At 29.8% G+C, this 17,615-nt stretch overlaps 5 protein-coding genes across 5 annotated transcripts; 2 read left to right on the forward strand and 3 right to left on the reverse strand.

The window, feature by feature from the left end:
* Positions 1 to 1,575: 1,575 nt before the first annotated feature.
* Positions 1,576 to 3,666, forward strand: GO595_010871 (sodium-translocating pyrophosphatase; the record flags this gene model as incomplete). The annotated part of the gene is made up of 1 exon (XM_067913597.1): positions 1,576 to 3,666. One exon carries the CDS (start codon positions 1,576 to 1,578, stop codon positions 3,664 to 3,666), a length of 2,091 nt encoding a protein of 696 aa, XP_067769609.1.
* A 4,591-nt stretch (positions 3,667 to 8,257) lies between these two features.
* On the reverse strand, positions 8,258 to 8,881 carry GO595_010872 (Proteasome subunit beta type-3; the record flags this gene model as incomplete). Its single annotated transcript, XM_067913598.1, has 1 exon — positions 8,258 to 8,881. The coding sequence occupies one exon, from the start codon at positions 8,879 to 8,881 to the stop codon at positions 8,258 to 8,260; it is 624 nt and encodes a 207-aa protein (XP_067769610.1).
* Positions 8,882 to 9,223: 342 nt separating this feature from the next.
* GO595_010873 (uncharacterized protein) lies at positions 9,224 to 9,610 on the reverse strand (the record flags this gene model as incomplete). Its single annotated transcript, XM_067913599.1, has 1 exon — positions 9,224 to 9,610. The coding sequence occupies one exon, from the start codon at positions 9,608 to 9,610 to the stop codon at positions 9,224 to 9,226; it is 387 nt and encodes a 128-aa protein (XP_067769611.1).
* Positions 9,611 to 11,620: 2,010 nt separating this feature from the next.
* GO595_010874 (protein arginine N-methyltransferase 5-like) lies at positions 11,621 to 12,508 on the forward strand (the record flags this gene model as incomplete). Its single annotated transcript, XM_067913600.1, has 1 exon — positions 11,621 to 12,508. One exon carries the CDS (start codon positions 11,621 to 11,623, stop codon positions 12,506 to 12,508), a length of 888 nt encoding a protein of 295 aa, XP_067769612.1.
* A 320-nt stretch (positions 12,509 to 12,828) lies between these two features.
* GO595_010875 (AAA family ATPase) lies at positions 12,829 to 14,100 on the reverse strand (the record flags this gene model as incomplete). The annotated part of the gene is made up of 1 exon (XM_067913602.1): positions 12,829 to 14,100. The coding sequence occupies one exon, from the start codon at positions 14,098 to 14,100 to the stop codon at positions 12,829 to 12,831; it is 1,272 nt and encodes a 423-aa protein (XP_067769613.1).
* Positions 14,101 to 17,615: the final 3,515 nt, after the last annotated feature.

Here is a 17,615-nt window from a genome sequence, read left to right on the forward strand (position 1 = left end):
CTCGAATCAAAAACAGAAAAAAAGGATAAAGGGAAAAAGAAGAAAATTAGTGGCGACAAAGAAGCTTGTGTTTTACAATAATTTACTTACATTCAAAAGTCATTGAAGTGATCTAATTTCTTTTGTTCACATTGAGATATTGTTGCGATCCCACAAGCCATAGCAGATACCCAACATAGAAATGGTAGAATTGTCTAAAAGTGAAATTTCGATATTTTACGATTTGATTGATTCTCTAAGTTTTCTGTTTTTTTTCTTTAATACCATTTATTATTTGCATTCGATGTAATGCGTACATTTTTTTACATTAATTTTTATATTCGTGTATCGTGAATCGAAAGAAATTAGCGAAAAATAAACTTTCGAATATTCTCAGAGAAAGAGATATCTCTTAGGGATCTCAGCCACTGTGATTTGCAATCGTCGGTATGTGTTGATGATTAGATGATTTTCTTGTCTGGTTTGGATTGCTATGTACATAGCCGTTCTATTTATTCTTGAATTATTTTTTATTTTTCTGTGTTATGTACATATGCACCATTCATAAGTAAATATTTAAAACATTTAACTGATCCAAAAAATGCTGCATAATCAATTAACGTAACATTTTTATGATTAACAAATGAACATCTTTCATAAAGTGATGGTTCAATTGTTTGATTAAAATCAAAATTTCCTTGTGATGATGTTTCTTGAAGTTTTTCGATTTCATCATTTAGAATTATTTTCGCAATTTCATTTGGATTATGCCCTTCTTTAATATATTTCTTATGAAGTTCACATCATTTTTTATTAGCTCATCATAATTTTTTTAAGTGAAGCCATCAAATGATTCCGCGTATCTTCTTCTGATATGTAATGCAAAATATATATATTGTGTTTATCGCAAGTTTTTGAACCAAAAAATTATTTTTGATCATATAATCAATCAGGTAAAATGATTCTTGCGTATGTTCTATAAGAAGGAAATTTGCTATTGGTATTACTTTATTAATTTCTTCAAATATTTTTCAAAATTCTTTATGAAATTAAAATACAGTTTACGTTTGGAAAATTGAGCAACAGCTTTTTCATTTAAAACAAAAACACTGTGTTGCATTAATATTATTTAATATTTATTTTTGTTTTATGTAAAAAAGTGCAAAACGGTTACAACGTAAACTGCTGCAACAAAACATAAAAGTGAAATTTTTTTTGTAATGCACTTTTTGAACAAGTTTAATTTTTCAATAACGATATAACAGCAAGAATTTTTTTTGGCAAATAACACGAACCGTCTTCATCTTAATCATCGTCATAAAACATATTAATGTTTATTCCTAAAGATAAAATAAATCAAATAAAAAGTGATATTAACAATCATATTTTTCGAATTAATCATCAAAAACAGAGCAAATTTAAGGAGTATTTTTTCTCCAAAAATTTTTCCGGTTATTTTAGATTGGTTAGTTCTTTATTCAATTTTCTGAGCAATATCGAAAATTTGAACTCACTTGCCTACATTGAAAAATTCTGTTGATTTGACATTCATTTAAATGGCACAATTTGAACATTTTATTTTTTTGTAAGATTCCTATGGAATTTCAAGATATGTTTTGGATTGGCTTCATCGCTTCTGTACTTGCATTGGGCTTTGCATTTATACAATCCCGAAGAGTCATGAAAAGATCAGAAGGAAATGAAGAAATGATTGGCATAGCAGATATGATTCGAAAAGGTGCTAACACATACATCAAGACACAATACAAAGTTGTTCTAGTATTTTTCGTTATCATGGCAGTTATTTTAGGAATTTTAGCAATTGTTAAATATCTTTCACCATTTGTTCCATTTGCATTTCTTACCAGTGGTATTTGGAGTGCTCTTGCAGGATTTATTGGTCTTAAAATCTCAACCTATGCGAATTCAAGAACTGCCGAAGCAGCATCGATTTCATTAAATGAAGGGTTAACAGTTGCATTTGCATCTGGTTCAGTTATGGGTTTCACTGTTGTTGGATTAGGAATCCTTGATATTAGCATTTGGTATTGCATATTATATTATGGTTTTCATCAAAATTCAGATGAAATTTCTAGAACAATGGTTATGTTTGGAATGGGTGCATCATCAATGGCATTATTTGCGCGTGTTGGAGGCGGTATATTTACCAAAGCAGCAGATGTAGGTGCTGACATTGTTGGAAAAACAGAAGAAGGAATTCCGGAAGATGATCCACAAAATCCCGCTGTTATTGCAGATAATGTTGGTGATAATGTTGGAGATGTAGCAGGTATGGGAGCAGATTTATATGAATCATATGTCGGCTCAATACTTGCGACATTTTCTTTATCAACATCAGCAGGTTATGGCTATTCTGGAATGTTTTTACCAATAGCCATTTCATCTGCAGGAATATTATCATCTGTTATTAGTTGTTTCTTTGTTCGAACATCAGAGAACACTACTCAAAAGAAACTTTTAACATCATTACGTTTTGGTACATATGGAGCATCCATTATAATATTAGCAGTATCTATTCCAATTACATATTTCATTATTTATGATTGGGGTATTTATGGCGCAATATTAACAGGTATTATTGCAGGATGTATCATTGGGTTTTTCACAGAGTTCTTTACATCTGATACATATAAACCAACTAAAAACCTTGCAGCTTCAACTAATACTGGTCCTGCAACAGTTATAATCGGTGGAATATCATTAGGAATGTTATCAACAATTGCACCAATTTTAATCATTTGTATCTCAATCTTAGTTTCATATTTCTTGGCAGGTGGAACAAAAGATCCAGTATCTGATCCAGAAGGATTCCGAAAAGGACTTTATGGAATTGGAATATCAGCAGTCGGAATGTTATCAACACTTGGAATTACTCTTGCAACAGATGCTTATGGCCCAGTTGCTGATAATGCTGGTGGCATTGCAGAGATGGCAGGATTAGAAAAAGAAGTTCGCGAACGTACGGATTCACTTGATTCACTTGGGAACACAACAGCTGCAACAGGTAAAGGTTTCGCTATAGGTTCTGCAGGGTTAACAGCATTAGCGTTAATAGTTTCATATGTTGATTTGGTTGAAGAAAATGGCGGAACTTTAAATCTTAACATTACTAATCCAACAGTTTTAGTCGGATTATTCATCGGTTGTTTGTTAATATTTATATTCTCTTCATTAACAATGTCTGCGGTACAAAAAGCAGCGCAATCAATCATCAAAGAAGTACGTCGTCAATTCCAAGAAATCGAAGGATTAAAAGAGAAAAGAGCACAACCTGACTATGAAAAATGTGTTAATTTATGTACAAAAAGTTCCTTAAAGGAAATGATATTACCATCGGTATTAGCTGTGTTGGTGCCAATTGTAATCGGATTATTACTCGGCGTGAATGCTGTTGTTGGTTTACTCGTTGGCGCAACTATCACTGGTTTCGGTATTGCAAATTTCATGTCGAACTCTGGAGGCGCTTGGGATAACGCAAAGAAATATATCGAAAGTGATCACTTCGGTGGTAAACATACAGAACAACATAATGCGGCTGTAATCGGTGATACTGTCGGTGATCCATTTAAGGATACTTCAGGACCATCTTTGAATATATTAATCAAACTCGTGTCAACAGTGTCGCTCGTGTTTGTAAAACTTGTGTTGAAAGTCGCGCCTTTATAATTGATTAATAAAATCCATATCTGTTCATATTTATTAGGAATTCATGTTTCGTTACTAAAGTTTTTATCGAGAGAAAACAGTTTTTCATCTTTGAAATTATCTATCAATGGGTAAAGAAATAGTAAAATTTAAGCAGAAATAGTTTAATTTTATAAAATTAACTTTGTTTATGAATTTATCGTAAATAGAAATTGAGTTTGTCCATTTTAACTTATGCTTTTATAAATATTATAAATATTCTTTTTCAATTTATTAAGAATTATGATATTTTTTATCGTAATCAACAAACCTATAATTAATGATAAATGGAAAAATTAACAATGCCATATATGGAATCATATGATTCTTTCTTTTTCTGAGATTGATTTATAAATAAATGATTTATTTCGATTTAATTCATTCACTTAATCCAAAAAACTCATGGGAATTAATTGATTGATGTTAATTTCTTCAGAAAACACAATTTATAATACCAAAATAATTTAAATGGTACTATTGTCACTTTTTTGTTCACATTCTAAAAATATTATTTTAAAGTCTAATTTTTATTATATTTTCATTTTCATTAAATAACAATGTTCAAAAGTATGTTTTGATATACGCATCATGCAAACTTTGTTCAATTTCTTCGCTTTGACTTGGAATTTCCATTTTATTTGTTTGCGGATTTATAAACTCATTTATAAATATAATATTCGAACGAACCAAAAACGGCAACATTCTTTTCTGTACTATTTGTGTCTTTGCGAGTGCCTTTTCATTCATTATTATATCTACTCTAAACAACCCATTATCAATAGGATAAATCACGATAAAAACTTTGTTTGTTTTTGATATAATTTGGCTAGCATCAAAGTCTCTTCCATTTTCTATCCATACAATTATCACCAAGTCCTTTAAAATTTGTTTCATTTTCTTTGTTTTATGAGGGTCATCAAGTGACGGTTTGAAAAGTGACGGCACATGGAACGATATTTCAAATAACAAGTCCGAGTATAATAAAACATTCAAAAACTTGTTTGAGCTTGTGAAGCCGTCGTAACCGTTTGGCACTTCAATTTGATTTCCAATTGAGAGCAAAAACTCTTTAAATTTTTCTGTTGTTTGCTCTGTATCTATTTCAAATATTTGTTCTTGAGACACTCTTTTATCATCCATGAATAATATACCGACTTCTAAATGTTTCCTAGCTATATTATCCTGGAATTCGTTTAAGAATTTATTTGAATTTTTATTTTTCAAAATCATTTTAAATGTTCTTGATTCCAAAGGATTAATAATCCCTAACAATGATAAAGGTGTTAATTTCTGTAAAGGGGAAATACTTTCCTTTACATCGTTAACAACAGGTTGTTCGATATCTAATATACTTTCATAAGCGGTATCAATTCTTTTTATCGTTTCTATTGTTTGTTGTATTGTAGAAACTGAATGAATTGATTTCCTTAAATCGGAATTTGTGTTTATAATTTTTAACACTTCTTTTAATGGCCTTGTAAAGTTTTGTTGGAAAACAGGAATTGGCATTTTACCAATTTTATTGATTTCCACTTTATCCGTTTTATTATTATTATCATTTTTATTAATAGTTTTCATTTTAGGAATAGAGAATTCCCAATGTATAACACCTGATTGATTTAAACATGTTAAACCATTTGTTGAAGGAACATAAAACTTTTTTGTTGAAGAATCAACAAAAATGTTTTGTGACATTAAATCAAAATTAGTAGCAAAGTTTATTGATTGATTAAATGGATAAAGTCCATAATATGAAACTAATAAAATAAGTGCTTTTTCAGATGAAGTTTTAGTTTCGATTAGGAAATGTATAAATTCATTATAAGAATTCGATTTAAATGTGATTTTATAATTATAAATATATAATGAAGAACAATAAAATAAAAGCAAATTCTTCCATTGTAAATTATCATTTTCTTTTATGTTTATACATATTTCGGTAACTTTCTGTATGAAATTATTTGTTTCATTCGAATATATATCAGAAAGTAAATGAAATATAGGTAAAGAACTTAATAAATATATTAAAACATTTGGTTGTCTTTGATTAATTCCTTCGATAATTTTATCAAATGAAATTTTTATATATTTTTCATTTCTTTTCTCGTTGATTAATTCAAATGATATTAATGTTATATATGAAGTTATAATTATCGGGAAATCATTAAACGATATTTTATTTAAGATGGAAATTATTATATCAATTAAATTATCGGATTTAAAATCTAAAATTTTTTCGTAACTTGATAAAACTTTTCCTTTTTTATTAACTAAATATGTTTTAACTTCATCAAGAAATTCATCTGGAAAATTAAATGAATTAATAAATAATGGAAATGATGATAAAAAACCAATAATTTCTTTATTGATTTTTAATTTCCCGATTTTTATTAAATAAATTAAAATTGGTATTAAAAATTGTGATCCAGAAAATCCACATTTAATTGCTTTAAATGAAGCACTAAATGCTTTTGTACGTATTTCTTCTCTTTTATTTAATAACATTATGATAATTATTAAATACCATTGAGTCAACGCATTAATTTCTAAACAATTCCGCATTATATTCTTTGAGATTAATTTATTTAATACTTTAAAAGCTATAAATGATATATGTGAATGTTTTTGCTCAAGAATAATATTCATTAAATGTTCAAATGTTAATGAAATTACTCCAAATTCATTATATTTGATTTCGATTGGTACAATGTTTAATTTTGTTAATGAATAAAAATATGATATTAATGGTAAACTTAAATTCTCTGTAGAATTATCATAAAAAGAAATGTAATAAGTAATCATTGATTGATCAATTGATGTAATTTTTGGAACATTAACAAAAGAAAGAAACTTTTGAAAGTTTTTATGTTTCTCCCATTCAAATGATATCTCAGGAATCGACATAAGTAATTGTTCGGTATGAATTTTTTTGAAACTTATAAATAGCCAATCTTTTTTCGATGATATTTCTTCGCTTTTCTTAAGATGGAAATATTTATTACAATATTCGGCTGCTTCATCTAATGACAAATCGATAATTGTTGAAAATGATTCGATTGCAAAATATTGCGAATATTTACATGCAACTGCTGAATAAATTATATTACTATCAATGATTGTTCGTATCATTTTTTGTAATTTGATTTTATTCGATGTGAAAAACTGTAATAAAAACCCAAAGAAAAATGAAATTCCGACTTTTTTATCAACAAAATTCTTAAATATCATTGTAAAAAACTCTTCAATCTTTTCATTTTCAAGCGTATCAAAAATGGAATTAAAAAATGCAAGAACAAAACGCTCAGCAATTTTTAATACAATTGTATTCTCAGGATCAGGATTATCCAAAATTAACAACAAAATTTTAATCACTTCAACGATACTATCGATAGATGTTATAAATAAATTCGTTATTTTCACAAGAGATGTTAAAAATTTCAACACAGCTATCATTCCACGTTTGTTTAAATTGGGTATAGTTTCTTCAAAGAAGAATAAAAAAATCGAAAGCATCGGAATCGATTGTGAAATTGGCGTTATGTCATTTTCAATGTCATTAAATTGGATTATAAAGGAATAAAGATGAGCTACAAATTGCTCCGGTGGTGGACTATTAAAGCCAACACCTAAAACAGAACTTCGAAGTTTATCTACTGATACATGAAATGTAATTGAAAGAATATATTTGGAAAGAATATGTACACAGATCTTAGGAAAAGCAGACCAGTTATTATTAATGAAATTTAATATCATTTGGAGTTGTGATTCTGCTGATTCTAATGTGGAAGTATTAGGATCAAAATTATAAATGGGTTTGACATTACGTGAAAGAGTCAAAAGATTCCCTTCTTCAACAGAATCACGTGAAAACCTATTATATGGAATCATGAATGTTAATGGCTCATGAAATAATGTTAAGTTAGGTTCATCAACAAGAACTATCATTTGGAGAAATAAATTTAATGCTGTGTTGCGAATACTTTCGGGAGAAAATGGATGAATTAAAATTGAAAAAATAGAATTTAATGAAAGTGCATTATTAAGAATTGAGCTTTCTGTAAGAGAAGGAAATATCTTTGAAAATGTTTTAAAAATTTGGTTCAATGTTTTTTCTCTTTCTTTCTTAGATTTTGATTTTTGCGTATTTAAATCAGTTGTGTAACTATTTAAACAATCTAGTACTTGATGAAGGTATTCACTAAAGCCATTTCCAATGAATGCTTTTGGTGAAAATGATTTGTCCTTCAGAATATATTTGAGTTTGCTCTTGAGTGACTGTGGAGAAGGCATTTTCCCGCTTTTTGCAGTAAAGTAGTGAAAAGTTCAACTTGTTTTACGGACATTCACTTTTTAAAAAACCATTCAAATTGAATTAAAAATGTTCGGTACGCTCACAATTTTTTTTGATCAGTTTGAACTTGAAAGAGACCGACGATAGGATTTTCTATTGGAAAAAACGATTTTTTACGCCAATAAATTTCCTATCGGTTTGTATTGTTTAAAAGTCATCTTGTAAATAATAATGTTTTAAACAATAAAAGAGCAGAATTAAAGTATCAAAGAATTGAATTGTTTAGTCCATACGTGTTTTGATCTCTTTTGTGATAATCTGATCTGGCGTCATAATATAAACAATTCCACCCCAACCACTAAGACCATCACGTTCAATCGCAGAAATTAAACAGGTAGAAATAGTCTTGAATAGTTCATCTGGGTTCATTCCTGGTCTCCAAAGGCTTTCGCAAATACCATAAAGAGAATCAGATGAAGTTCCTGCTACAGCAAAATCATTTGGCTCTGTCATAGCGCCAATGCTATCTGATGTTGCAAGAACTGGATTATTAGTTCCTGGTTCAAGACCGGCAATGATTGGCTGTACAAAGTATGGACCAAAGCGATGCTTGTAAAGAAGAGATTTTACAAGATTAATGAAACGTTTTGGATCTAATTGGCGTTCTTCACGTAATTCAAGAAGATTTACTTCGTGCCTTAATTTTTCATGTACAGTGTCAGTATCAGTCATAAGTCCACTTAATCCAATGAATATTAAGTCATTAATTTGAAATATTTTCTTACAATTCGTTGAAACTGTCTGCATTTGAGCGCCAAGCCTTTTATCTGCAGCAATGGCAACACAATGATCACCTGCCATTGCAACCATTGTAGATCCATTCTGTGTATCAATTGATCCTGACATTTGGTATAGTGATTAACTATGTTTGTTTGGCCAACTATCGGCTTCTTTGCTGTCGGAAAAAGTGAAATGATTTAACGTATTCAGGGTATTCCACTTTTAATGTAAAACATTCATTTTAATCATAACTTATGATCTCTAAAACAAAATTAACTATTTGAGATAAAAATAAACAACAATTCTGCGTTATTTTGTTAATTACACATTCTATAAATTATTTTTGTTCTGAAGGTTATAGATCATGTTTTATACTGATTTTTTTTTTATCTCCATTTGATGATGGCTCAGAATGAGATTCACTTTCTTTATAAAAATAAAGAATAAAATAAAACAAAATAATGATATTTATTGTGGTTTACATTTAACGTTATCTTCAACTGTTGTAAGAAGATCAGAAAGCAGAAGAATTTCGTTTTCTAGAGAATCAAGACTTTGAAGTTCTTTTGTGATTTCCTCAACCTCGGCAATAATTTGATCTAATTCTTCTGAATTCATTTTAATGAGGTTATTTAATGATTCTCTAGATGACTCGAGCATATTGAGCTTGGCTATTGCAGATGATCCGGAATTATTCAGCTTTGTATGAATTCTTGAAGTAACTTCTTCGAAAGATCTTACAATTGATTGTGAATAAATTTCCAAATTTGTAACAACTTCATCGAATTGTTCATTATTTCCGAGATTTGCTTCTGTTATTTTAATTCCTGCTGCTCCTGTTTTTTGATCTGACATTTGGTGTGATTGCAATCAACCGTTAATTCGACTTTTTAAATGTAAATCATCGGCTTAGAAATTGGGGTGGTCCGGATCACAGCCAGTGAAACACCATTCCGCAAATAAGATCAACAATAATTGTTTAACAATTTAATAAATCATGACAGGAACATAATTTAATTTCTTAAAATTTTAAATGTATTTCATCCAACAATTCCAAAAAAAATTTAAAAACCAATTTGGAAAGTTTATAATTACAGTTAAAAATTATAGAAAAAGATCGTTTTATGCATCTACAAGGAAGAGACAAAAAGTTTCATTATTATATAGAATAACATGAAAATCTAATTGCTTACAAATATGAACAATTTTTACTTTGTATATTTTTTTTCAATTCAATTAGTAATTTCTTGATTTTTTCGTAACCATTCTCAGAAACGTTCATAAATGCTGTTTAAGTCATCACCTATTTAAATCATTATTAAATAATAAAATTCAACATTTTTGATATTAGTATCAATTTTTTCTTGTTGGAAAAACAATTTAACTACTTCTATATAACCATATTTAACAGCATACATAAGTGCAGCGTCTGCTACACAAATGTTTCAAATAAATTTGAAGTATATCAATTTCAAATGGGAGCAATTCTTAAAGGTGAGTCGATTTAATAAAAGATTAAAAGTCTGTAATTAAAAGTAAAACATTTGAAATGTGAAATGTCTTATCGGAAATCAAAAACATTTTCATCAAATTCACAAAAGAAATAAATTAACTAAAAATTATTAAGGCATATTCATTTTGTTGATACAGTTTTCAGATTGTGTATCTTTATTTTATTATAAAATTTGTTTTTATTTTAAGGAAACAGCAATTTCTTTTTCCAAGCAAGTATCCAGATCTAAGTGCTTATTTTTGTTGCAAACCCACTTTTGTGCATCAGAGTCAAAGTCAAATTTTAGCGAACCCGAAATTGGTGTTGAAAACCAGATTTGATGGTTTGGCGTTTGTCTGCTTAAAAGAAAGTTACAGTTTTTGACTTTTATTGTTAGTGCTTCATCAGTTGCATCCACATAAAAGTTGTCTCCTAAATTTTGGTATTTATCTGATAAAATATCGCTCATATCAGAAAACAACTGAGCAGCTTTTTCTTTGAATTCCCCATCGTTAACAAATGCAGAGTACCCGACAGGGAAAAAACGATGATAAGAAGAAAAGGCAAGCATTTCTAAAATAAAATCACGACCAACCAAACTTTTATGAAAAAGTTAACAACAAAATTTTTGAAAAGTTAATTTGAACTTTTTTAAACGGCTAATTTTGCCGGCAAAACTAATGTTGTTTGGTGTTATATGCCAAGAAATATCGGAATATCCGAAAATATCACATCTACTAAAAAGTTTTACTCAAGCTTTATGCAGAACAAATATTGATTCGATTAGAACCTCGTTGAATTCACCTACTTTATTAAAATCAAGTCAAATTCCAGAATTAGGAATAGAAATCAACCAAATAAACTATGAAGATATTAGCTTATGTGATTATCTTTCAGCAAAAGTTATATATTTTAATATTGATACCTCAAATATTTTCAAATTTGCTTCTGATCTTCTAACACAAATTGTAAAATTCCCGCACATAAAATTCTCTGCTTTAACAAGCAACTTTGGGTTGTGGCTTAAGTTTTCAGAAATTTGTGGGAATCCTCCAAATCTTTTTGTTTCACCACAACTTGAACTCAACATTGAAGCTGCATCATTATGGATGACTGCAAACACATACTCAGTATCACTTACACAAGACCATTTTTTAGCAGATTATTCATTGAATGATGTATTCCAAAATTTATTAATTATGTTTTTTGAACGCTCTATTCCTGTCTTTATCAAACCTACAACTACAGGTTTTCCAAGTATATTTGCTTCATTGTATTCTCTTATTTCAGCAACACCAAAATCAAAAGCAAATAATTTATTACAAACTCCAATTCAAACAACAAGCATAAACTTAAAATCATCATTTTATGAGATGTTTGAGTCAGATAAAGTTAAATATTTCTCATATCAGCTCGCAATCCAAAAAGCACTCGAAGCAAAAAAAAGTCAAAAAGATTCAATACAATTGGCGGTTGTTGGGGCGGGTCGTGGACCTATCGTTGACTGTGCAATTCGAGCTGGTGCTAAGCACATTTTTGTGATTGAAAAGAATCCAAATGCTTTTAAACTTCTTCAATTGCGAAAAGAAAAAGAATGGCCAAGTACTGTTGAAATATTTCTTGGAGATATGCGGACAATTCAATTACCACGCGAAGTTGACATATTAGTTTCAGAATTACTTGGCGGTTTTGGGGATAATGAGCTCTCGCCTGAATGTATTGAAGGTTGTGAACGATTTTTATCATCTGATTCAATTTCAATTCCACAAAAATATACATCTTATATTGTTCCACTTATGTCACAAAACCTTTGGTGCAAATCATTTCATGAAGGAAAATTACAACAAATGCTTGTCACCCCACTTAAGACGTCAATTCTCTTATCTTCACCACAGCCATTTTTAGAGTTTTCACATCCAGGCCATAATGAAAAGTACAAGAAAAAGGAGTTTAGTTTCACCATTGCTGCCACTGGCGAACTCTCTGGGTTTGGCGGATGGTTTGAAACAGTACTTTTCGATGATGTTATCCTATCAACATCTCCATATAATGGGACACAAAACCTCGAAAGTTGGCTTCCGGTGTACTTTCCGATTAATCGGCAGATAAATGTAACCGAAGGCGAAGTGCTGAAGGCGATTTTCGCAAGAAGAACCGACAACAAAAAAGTTTGGTACGAATGGGCAGTAATGAGCCCGAAGATATTGCCGATGCAGAATGGCGGGGGAAGCTTCTTTTCGTTTGATATTGGTTTGGAATGAGATATATTTATATTTTTAAAATATATTTGTTGAAACTTTTGTATTGAAATTATTATAAAGTATTTTCCAATGAGTTAATGTGCTTTTGCTTTATACTTAATTTGATGATCAAATATATTAAAATAAGAAAATTTTTGAATTTAATAGTATTCGTTTAGAAATGTTCTTATTTTATTTTGAGGAAACAAAAATTTTATCAAATTTTGATGTTATTTATCCTATTTATGATAAATGTATAAATTATTTAAAAAATTTAAAGATATAAAAAGAATTTATACAAGTAGAAAGAAAACATATTCTATTTTTTAATAAAAATAAATTCAAAAACGACTTTTCCGAACTTTTTTTGTCTGATTTCCCAAATTTAATTTGTTTTCTTCGTTCTTCTTCTTGTACCTTTCCAAAGACTTTTCGAAAGAACTCAAAGGAATCGACAACGAATTCAAGTCATTCCTCAAAGTGATCAAAGCTGCCTCTCGAATTATTCCCTCTATGTTTGCTGGAGACAAATTGTTTGTACATTTCACCACTAATTCGCGCGTTTTCTGTGGTTCGTCTAAATGTATATCCTTTGTATACAGATCAAATATTTGTCCTCGAGAATTCTCGTCAGGATATGGGATTTCGATTATATAATCGAACCTCCCTGGCCTTAGCAATGCGGGATCGATTGAATCGATTCGACTTGTTGTTGCTAAGATAATTACTCCATCATCTCTTCCGTTTAGTCCATCCATTTCAACAAGTAACGTAGTTAAGAGTCGGTCAGATGCTTCTGATACAGATTGCCCAAATGTCCGACATGGAGCAATAGAGTCAATATCATCAAAAAGAACAATTGATGGAGAAGACGATCGGGCCTTCTCAAAAATTGAATGCAACCGTTTTTCGCTTTCGCCAAATTCTTTCGAAATGATTTCAACTCCAGAAATGTCGAAAAACGAAATTCGTGACGCATGGCCAAGTGTGCGGGAGATAATTGATTTACCACAGCCTGAACGACCGATTAATAAAATGCCTCGTGGTGATTTTACTCCAATTTTATCAAAAAGAATGCGCTCTGTTAATGGTTTTAAAACAAGAAAATCAAGCTTCTGGAGAATAGAATCAACTCCAGCAAGTTGTGAATAAGAATCTCGAAATTCATATGAATTGCTAAGAAGAAGTTCTGATGGTTGAAGTCCTGCAAACTGTTTAAGAACTTCAATACGTTGTTCTTCGGAAAGAGATTTGATTTGTTTAGAAAGAGGACAATCAAGATCTGGAGGAAGATTCATAAGAAGCGAAAGACGCCCTTCAATGTCAGGAGGTTTAAGGTAGAAACGAAAATCAAATTGTGATAGTATTGATGCATCAATATCTACAATATTTCTAGATGTTGCGATTACAAAGTTTGCTTTTTTGAGATTATTTGATAGAACCACTGTAAGCCTTAAATCTCTTGGTGTGAGTTTCATTGAAAAATCTTCAATTTGTTCTATTAAAATTGATTTAGACTTCATTTTTGTTATAATTTCATGAAGTGATGTTCTTTCATCGATTCCGTATCCATCCACTGATGAAATCTCTGTAAACTCTCCAAATAAATGCATCAAAATTGATTTTGCAAGACGTGTTTTTCCAGATCCTGATGATCCAATCAATAAAATCAAGTGAGTCTTTTTTAGAGATTCCACGATTTCTTTGACAAGCTTTGGGCGACAACAACAGTCTTTACATACTGCTTGAACCAAAGAATCTTGGTCAATCTCCATCTGTAAGCGTGGATAAACGGTCTACAACAAAACAGGGCCCTGTTTTCAACATTAGAATTATCTTATTTTCTTCTTCAATCTGTTTATCAGTTAAATCGGAACAACTATGTAGATAATCAAAATTCATAAGAAAATAGTTTTTAAATTAGTAATTAATATGATGATCATCTTGCTCAAATTCGAATATGTTCCTGCTTTTTAAGCTAGCTGGAAAAACTCGGGGAGGCTATAGATATCTCATGACAAAGAACAAAAAAATAAAAGATGGAATAATTTTTGATTAAATCAAAATTTATGAAAAATTATACAAACTTTTAAATGGCAGAGTATAACACTGTACAATGGTTTAATGCTTATAGGATTCATATGATGATCGAGTTGTTTGACTAGTATATTGTGCATCTTTACATAATTTTTCATGAAAAGGTAGGACACCTAGCCTCACCTCGACACCACAATACCGGCATTTAATTAATTGATCTGGTATTTCCGAGACGTGCATGGATTTCTTCATGATATAAATTTGATTCACCAGTTTTTGAGAACTTTACATAAACGTCATATTAACGTTTATGCTTTAAAATGGCACCTCAACAACTTAAAACAATTGCATCACTTGTTATTTTGACGTGTATACTAGATTTCAGCATAAATATTATTTATGTTCCATATGTAAGTAATTCTTCTTTTACAAATGTAATTTTTTGGATGATTCAAATAGTGACAATTCTTCTTCAATTCTTCTCTTGGTTTTTCATGCTAACAACGCTTAGGGAAGTTAGGTTTGGAGGGTACAACGGTGTGTTTCGGAAGTATTGGCCATTATTTGTTTCCATTGGTATTTATCTAATTACATTTATTATCAATATTATTATACAATTTGCACATATGGGAAATGAAAATGACATATATGATTTGTGGAATAATGGAGTTTCTCTGACATTTTGGGCATTGCAAAGATTTGCATCAACAATTCACTATTCTTTTTCCATATATTATGTTATAAAAGTCCTAGCTAATACATCACAAATTGTTTGATATATTTATCTTTTTTGTTTTAAATAAATTTTTATAATAAATTTTTTTATATTGAAAAATTACTTTGCTAATTTATAGTGGCTTCATGTGAGATATTTATAGCTATATGACTTAATGATATAATAATTCAATGCTTAATAATTGTTAATAATACTAATTTACATAATATTTGTAAGCCTATAAAATTTAATTCTTGTGTAAGTTGTTGGTCACTGGGTAGTTAGTAATATTAAAATTTGCTTTTCAATGATGGAATTTTTTTTTCTTCAATCACACATGTTAGGGGCACCCTAACATATGAACCAAAAAAAAAGCCAATACGAAGACAAAGTCAAAAGTCTGAAAAAATTTTTGAAAATAGTATCTGATCCTGCTAAGTGGAAGCCAAATCAAGTTGAGCAAATATTAAAAATATCAATGGAATATTCGAATTATTTTCAAAATCCCCAAATATATCAAAGATATCTTCCTACTGTTGCAGAATTTATTCATCCACCTCATTTAGCAAAAGAAATGCAAGATTATTTATTAATAATCGCTCTTAATAAGCGCCCACGAAGAGAAACTCTAATTTCTGTATTTAGAAGCTATGTTAAACTTGTACCAGACGGAAGGCTAAAAGCAAAATCCATTGTTTCTTCCTTTATTCGTGATAATTCAATCTCAAATATCTTAAATTCATACACAAATGAAACATTTCTACCTTACGTGATTTCTTCTCAGATATTAGATGGTGATGACGTTTCTACAGAAGTAACAGAATCCGAACTAGCAAAAGGTTCAATTCTTGCGTTAGCAAAAAATCCTTCGCTTTTACCAACTGTTCAAAGCCTGATTTCAAATCACTTTAGCGAGTTGCCTATAGATCATATTGTAATTGCAGCAAATGCATCACAAGATATCATGAAATTTGTTCTATCAAAAATTGTCCCAATGATAATAGAAGGCGATCGCTTTGGCTTTGAGATAATTCAGAGACTTTCTGCCACACCAAATGGAAAACCAGCATGTATTGTAGCCAAGGCTCTTAGAGAGAAACAAAATATTAAATGTTTGTTATAATAGTTTTATTCTTTTTATAATTTTTTATTCGTAGTTACGAATATGAGTCTTGAGACTGTTCACAACTTTGAAGAAATACGTTAATATACGTTATTGTTGGTTGCTGATCTGTGGAATCTATGAATTGGAGAGCAAACTCTTCAAGATCATATAAAACAACGAGTTCGAGTCGTAATATAACGCCCCGCCAAATTACGATTCAAACTACAGGGAATTTACGAAACCGTTCAAATAAAAAAAATTCTCAGTTTTCCAATTCAACAGAACAAACAACTTTGTGGAATGAGTATGTTCAACTATCACAGGAAATTGCTGAATTGCAATGTGAAATAAAACCATTACGAAAAAAATGTGAACAGATACAAGAAACATTATCAAAGAAATCTCGTATAACAAACAAAGAAAAATTCACATCTGCTCAAGTTAATTATCAAAATGAAAGCGAATCATTAGAGCATCAAATTTATTATCTTGAACAAATTTATTCTCCAAATTCAATTCATATGCTTACAAATGAGGTTCGTGAAGGCGAGAGAGTTGCGCAACTATTAATGACATCATGTCAAGAAACACAAGAAGAAATTGATCAAATTCAATCACAAATTGATTCATATAAATTTTCTTGGAAATACCAAGAAATACAGGAACAAAAGGAGCGAATTTCAAAACTAAAAGCCAAATTAAAATTAAAAATACAAAAAAACAACAAATTAAAATATGAAGCAGAAATTTACAGCAATGAAGAAGAAAAAAAGGAAAATCCAACAAACGAAAGTATAATTATCGGAAAACTAAGTCGAAAACTCAACCAATTAAAAATAGCTCATACAGAAAAATGTGAGTTATTGTTGACACTTAGAAACAAGCAAATCAAAGAAATCGAAACAATCAAAGAAGCGTTGGAGAGCTAGAACTGGTTCTCACTAATTATTATTATTAAAATATATGTAAATTTTTTATTAATTTAACATGTTAAATTACAAATATTAATGCAATTATTTTGCATGTTTATAGGAAACGTGATTTTACAGCGGACTCAAAAACGGTTGAAACGATGGGATTTAAAAACTTGTGCTTTACAATATGAAGCGGTTTATCATTTGACTTTTTCTATGATATCGTCTAAACAATTCAATATTTGAGAACTGTATTTCCTTGGTTGGAAACACATGCTTTTAGTCTTTTTGGCATTGATTTGATTAGACGATTGATAGTTTCTATGGATAAATTGTTCCAAACATCCATTTAAAATT

This window comes from Histomonas meleagridis (assembly GCF_020186115.1).
Source record: "Histomonas meleagridis strain 2922-C6/04-10x chromosome Unknown scaffold_61, whole genome shotgun sequence".
NCBI lineage: Eukaryota > Parabasalia > Tritrichomonadida > Dientamoebidae > Histomonas > Histomonas meleagridis.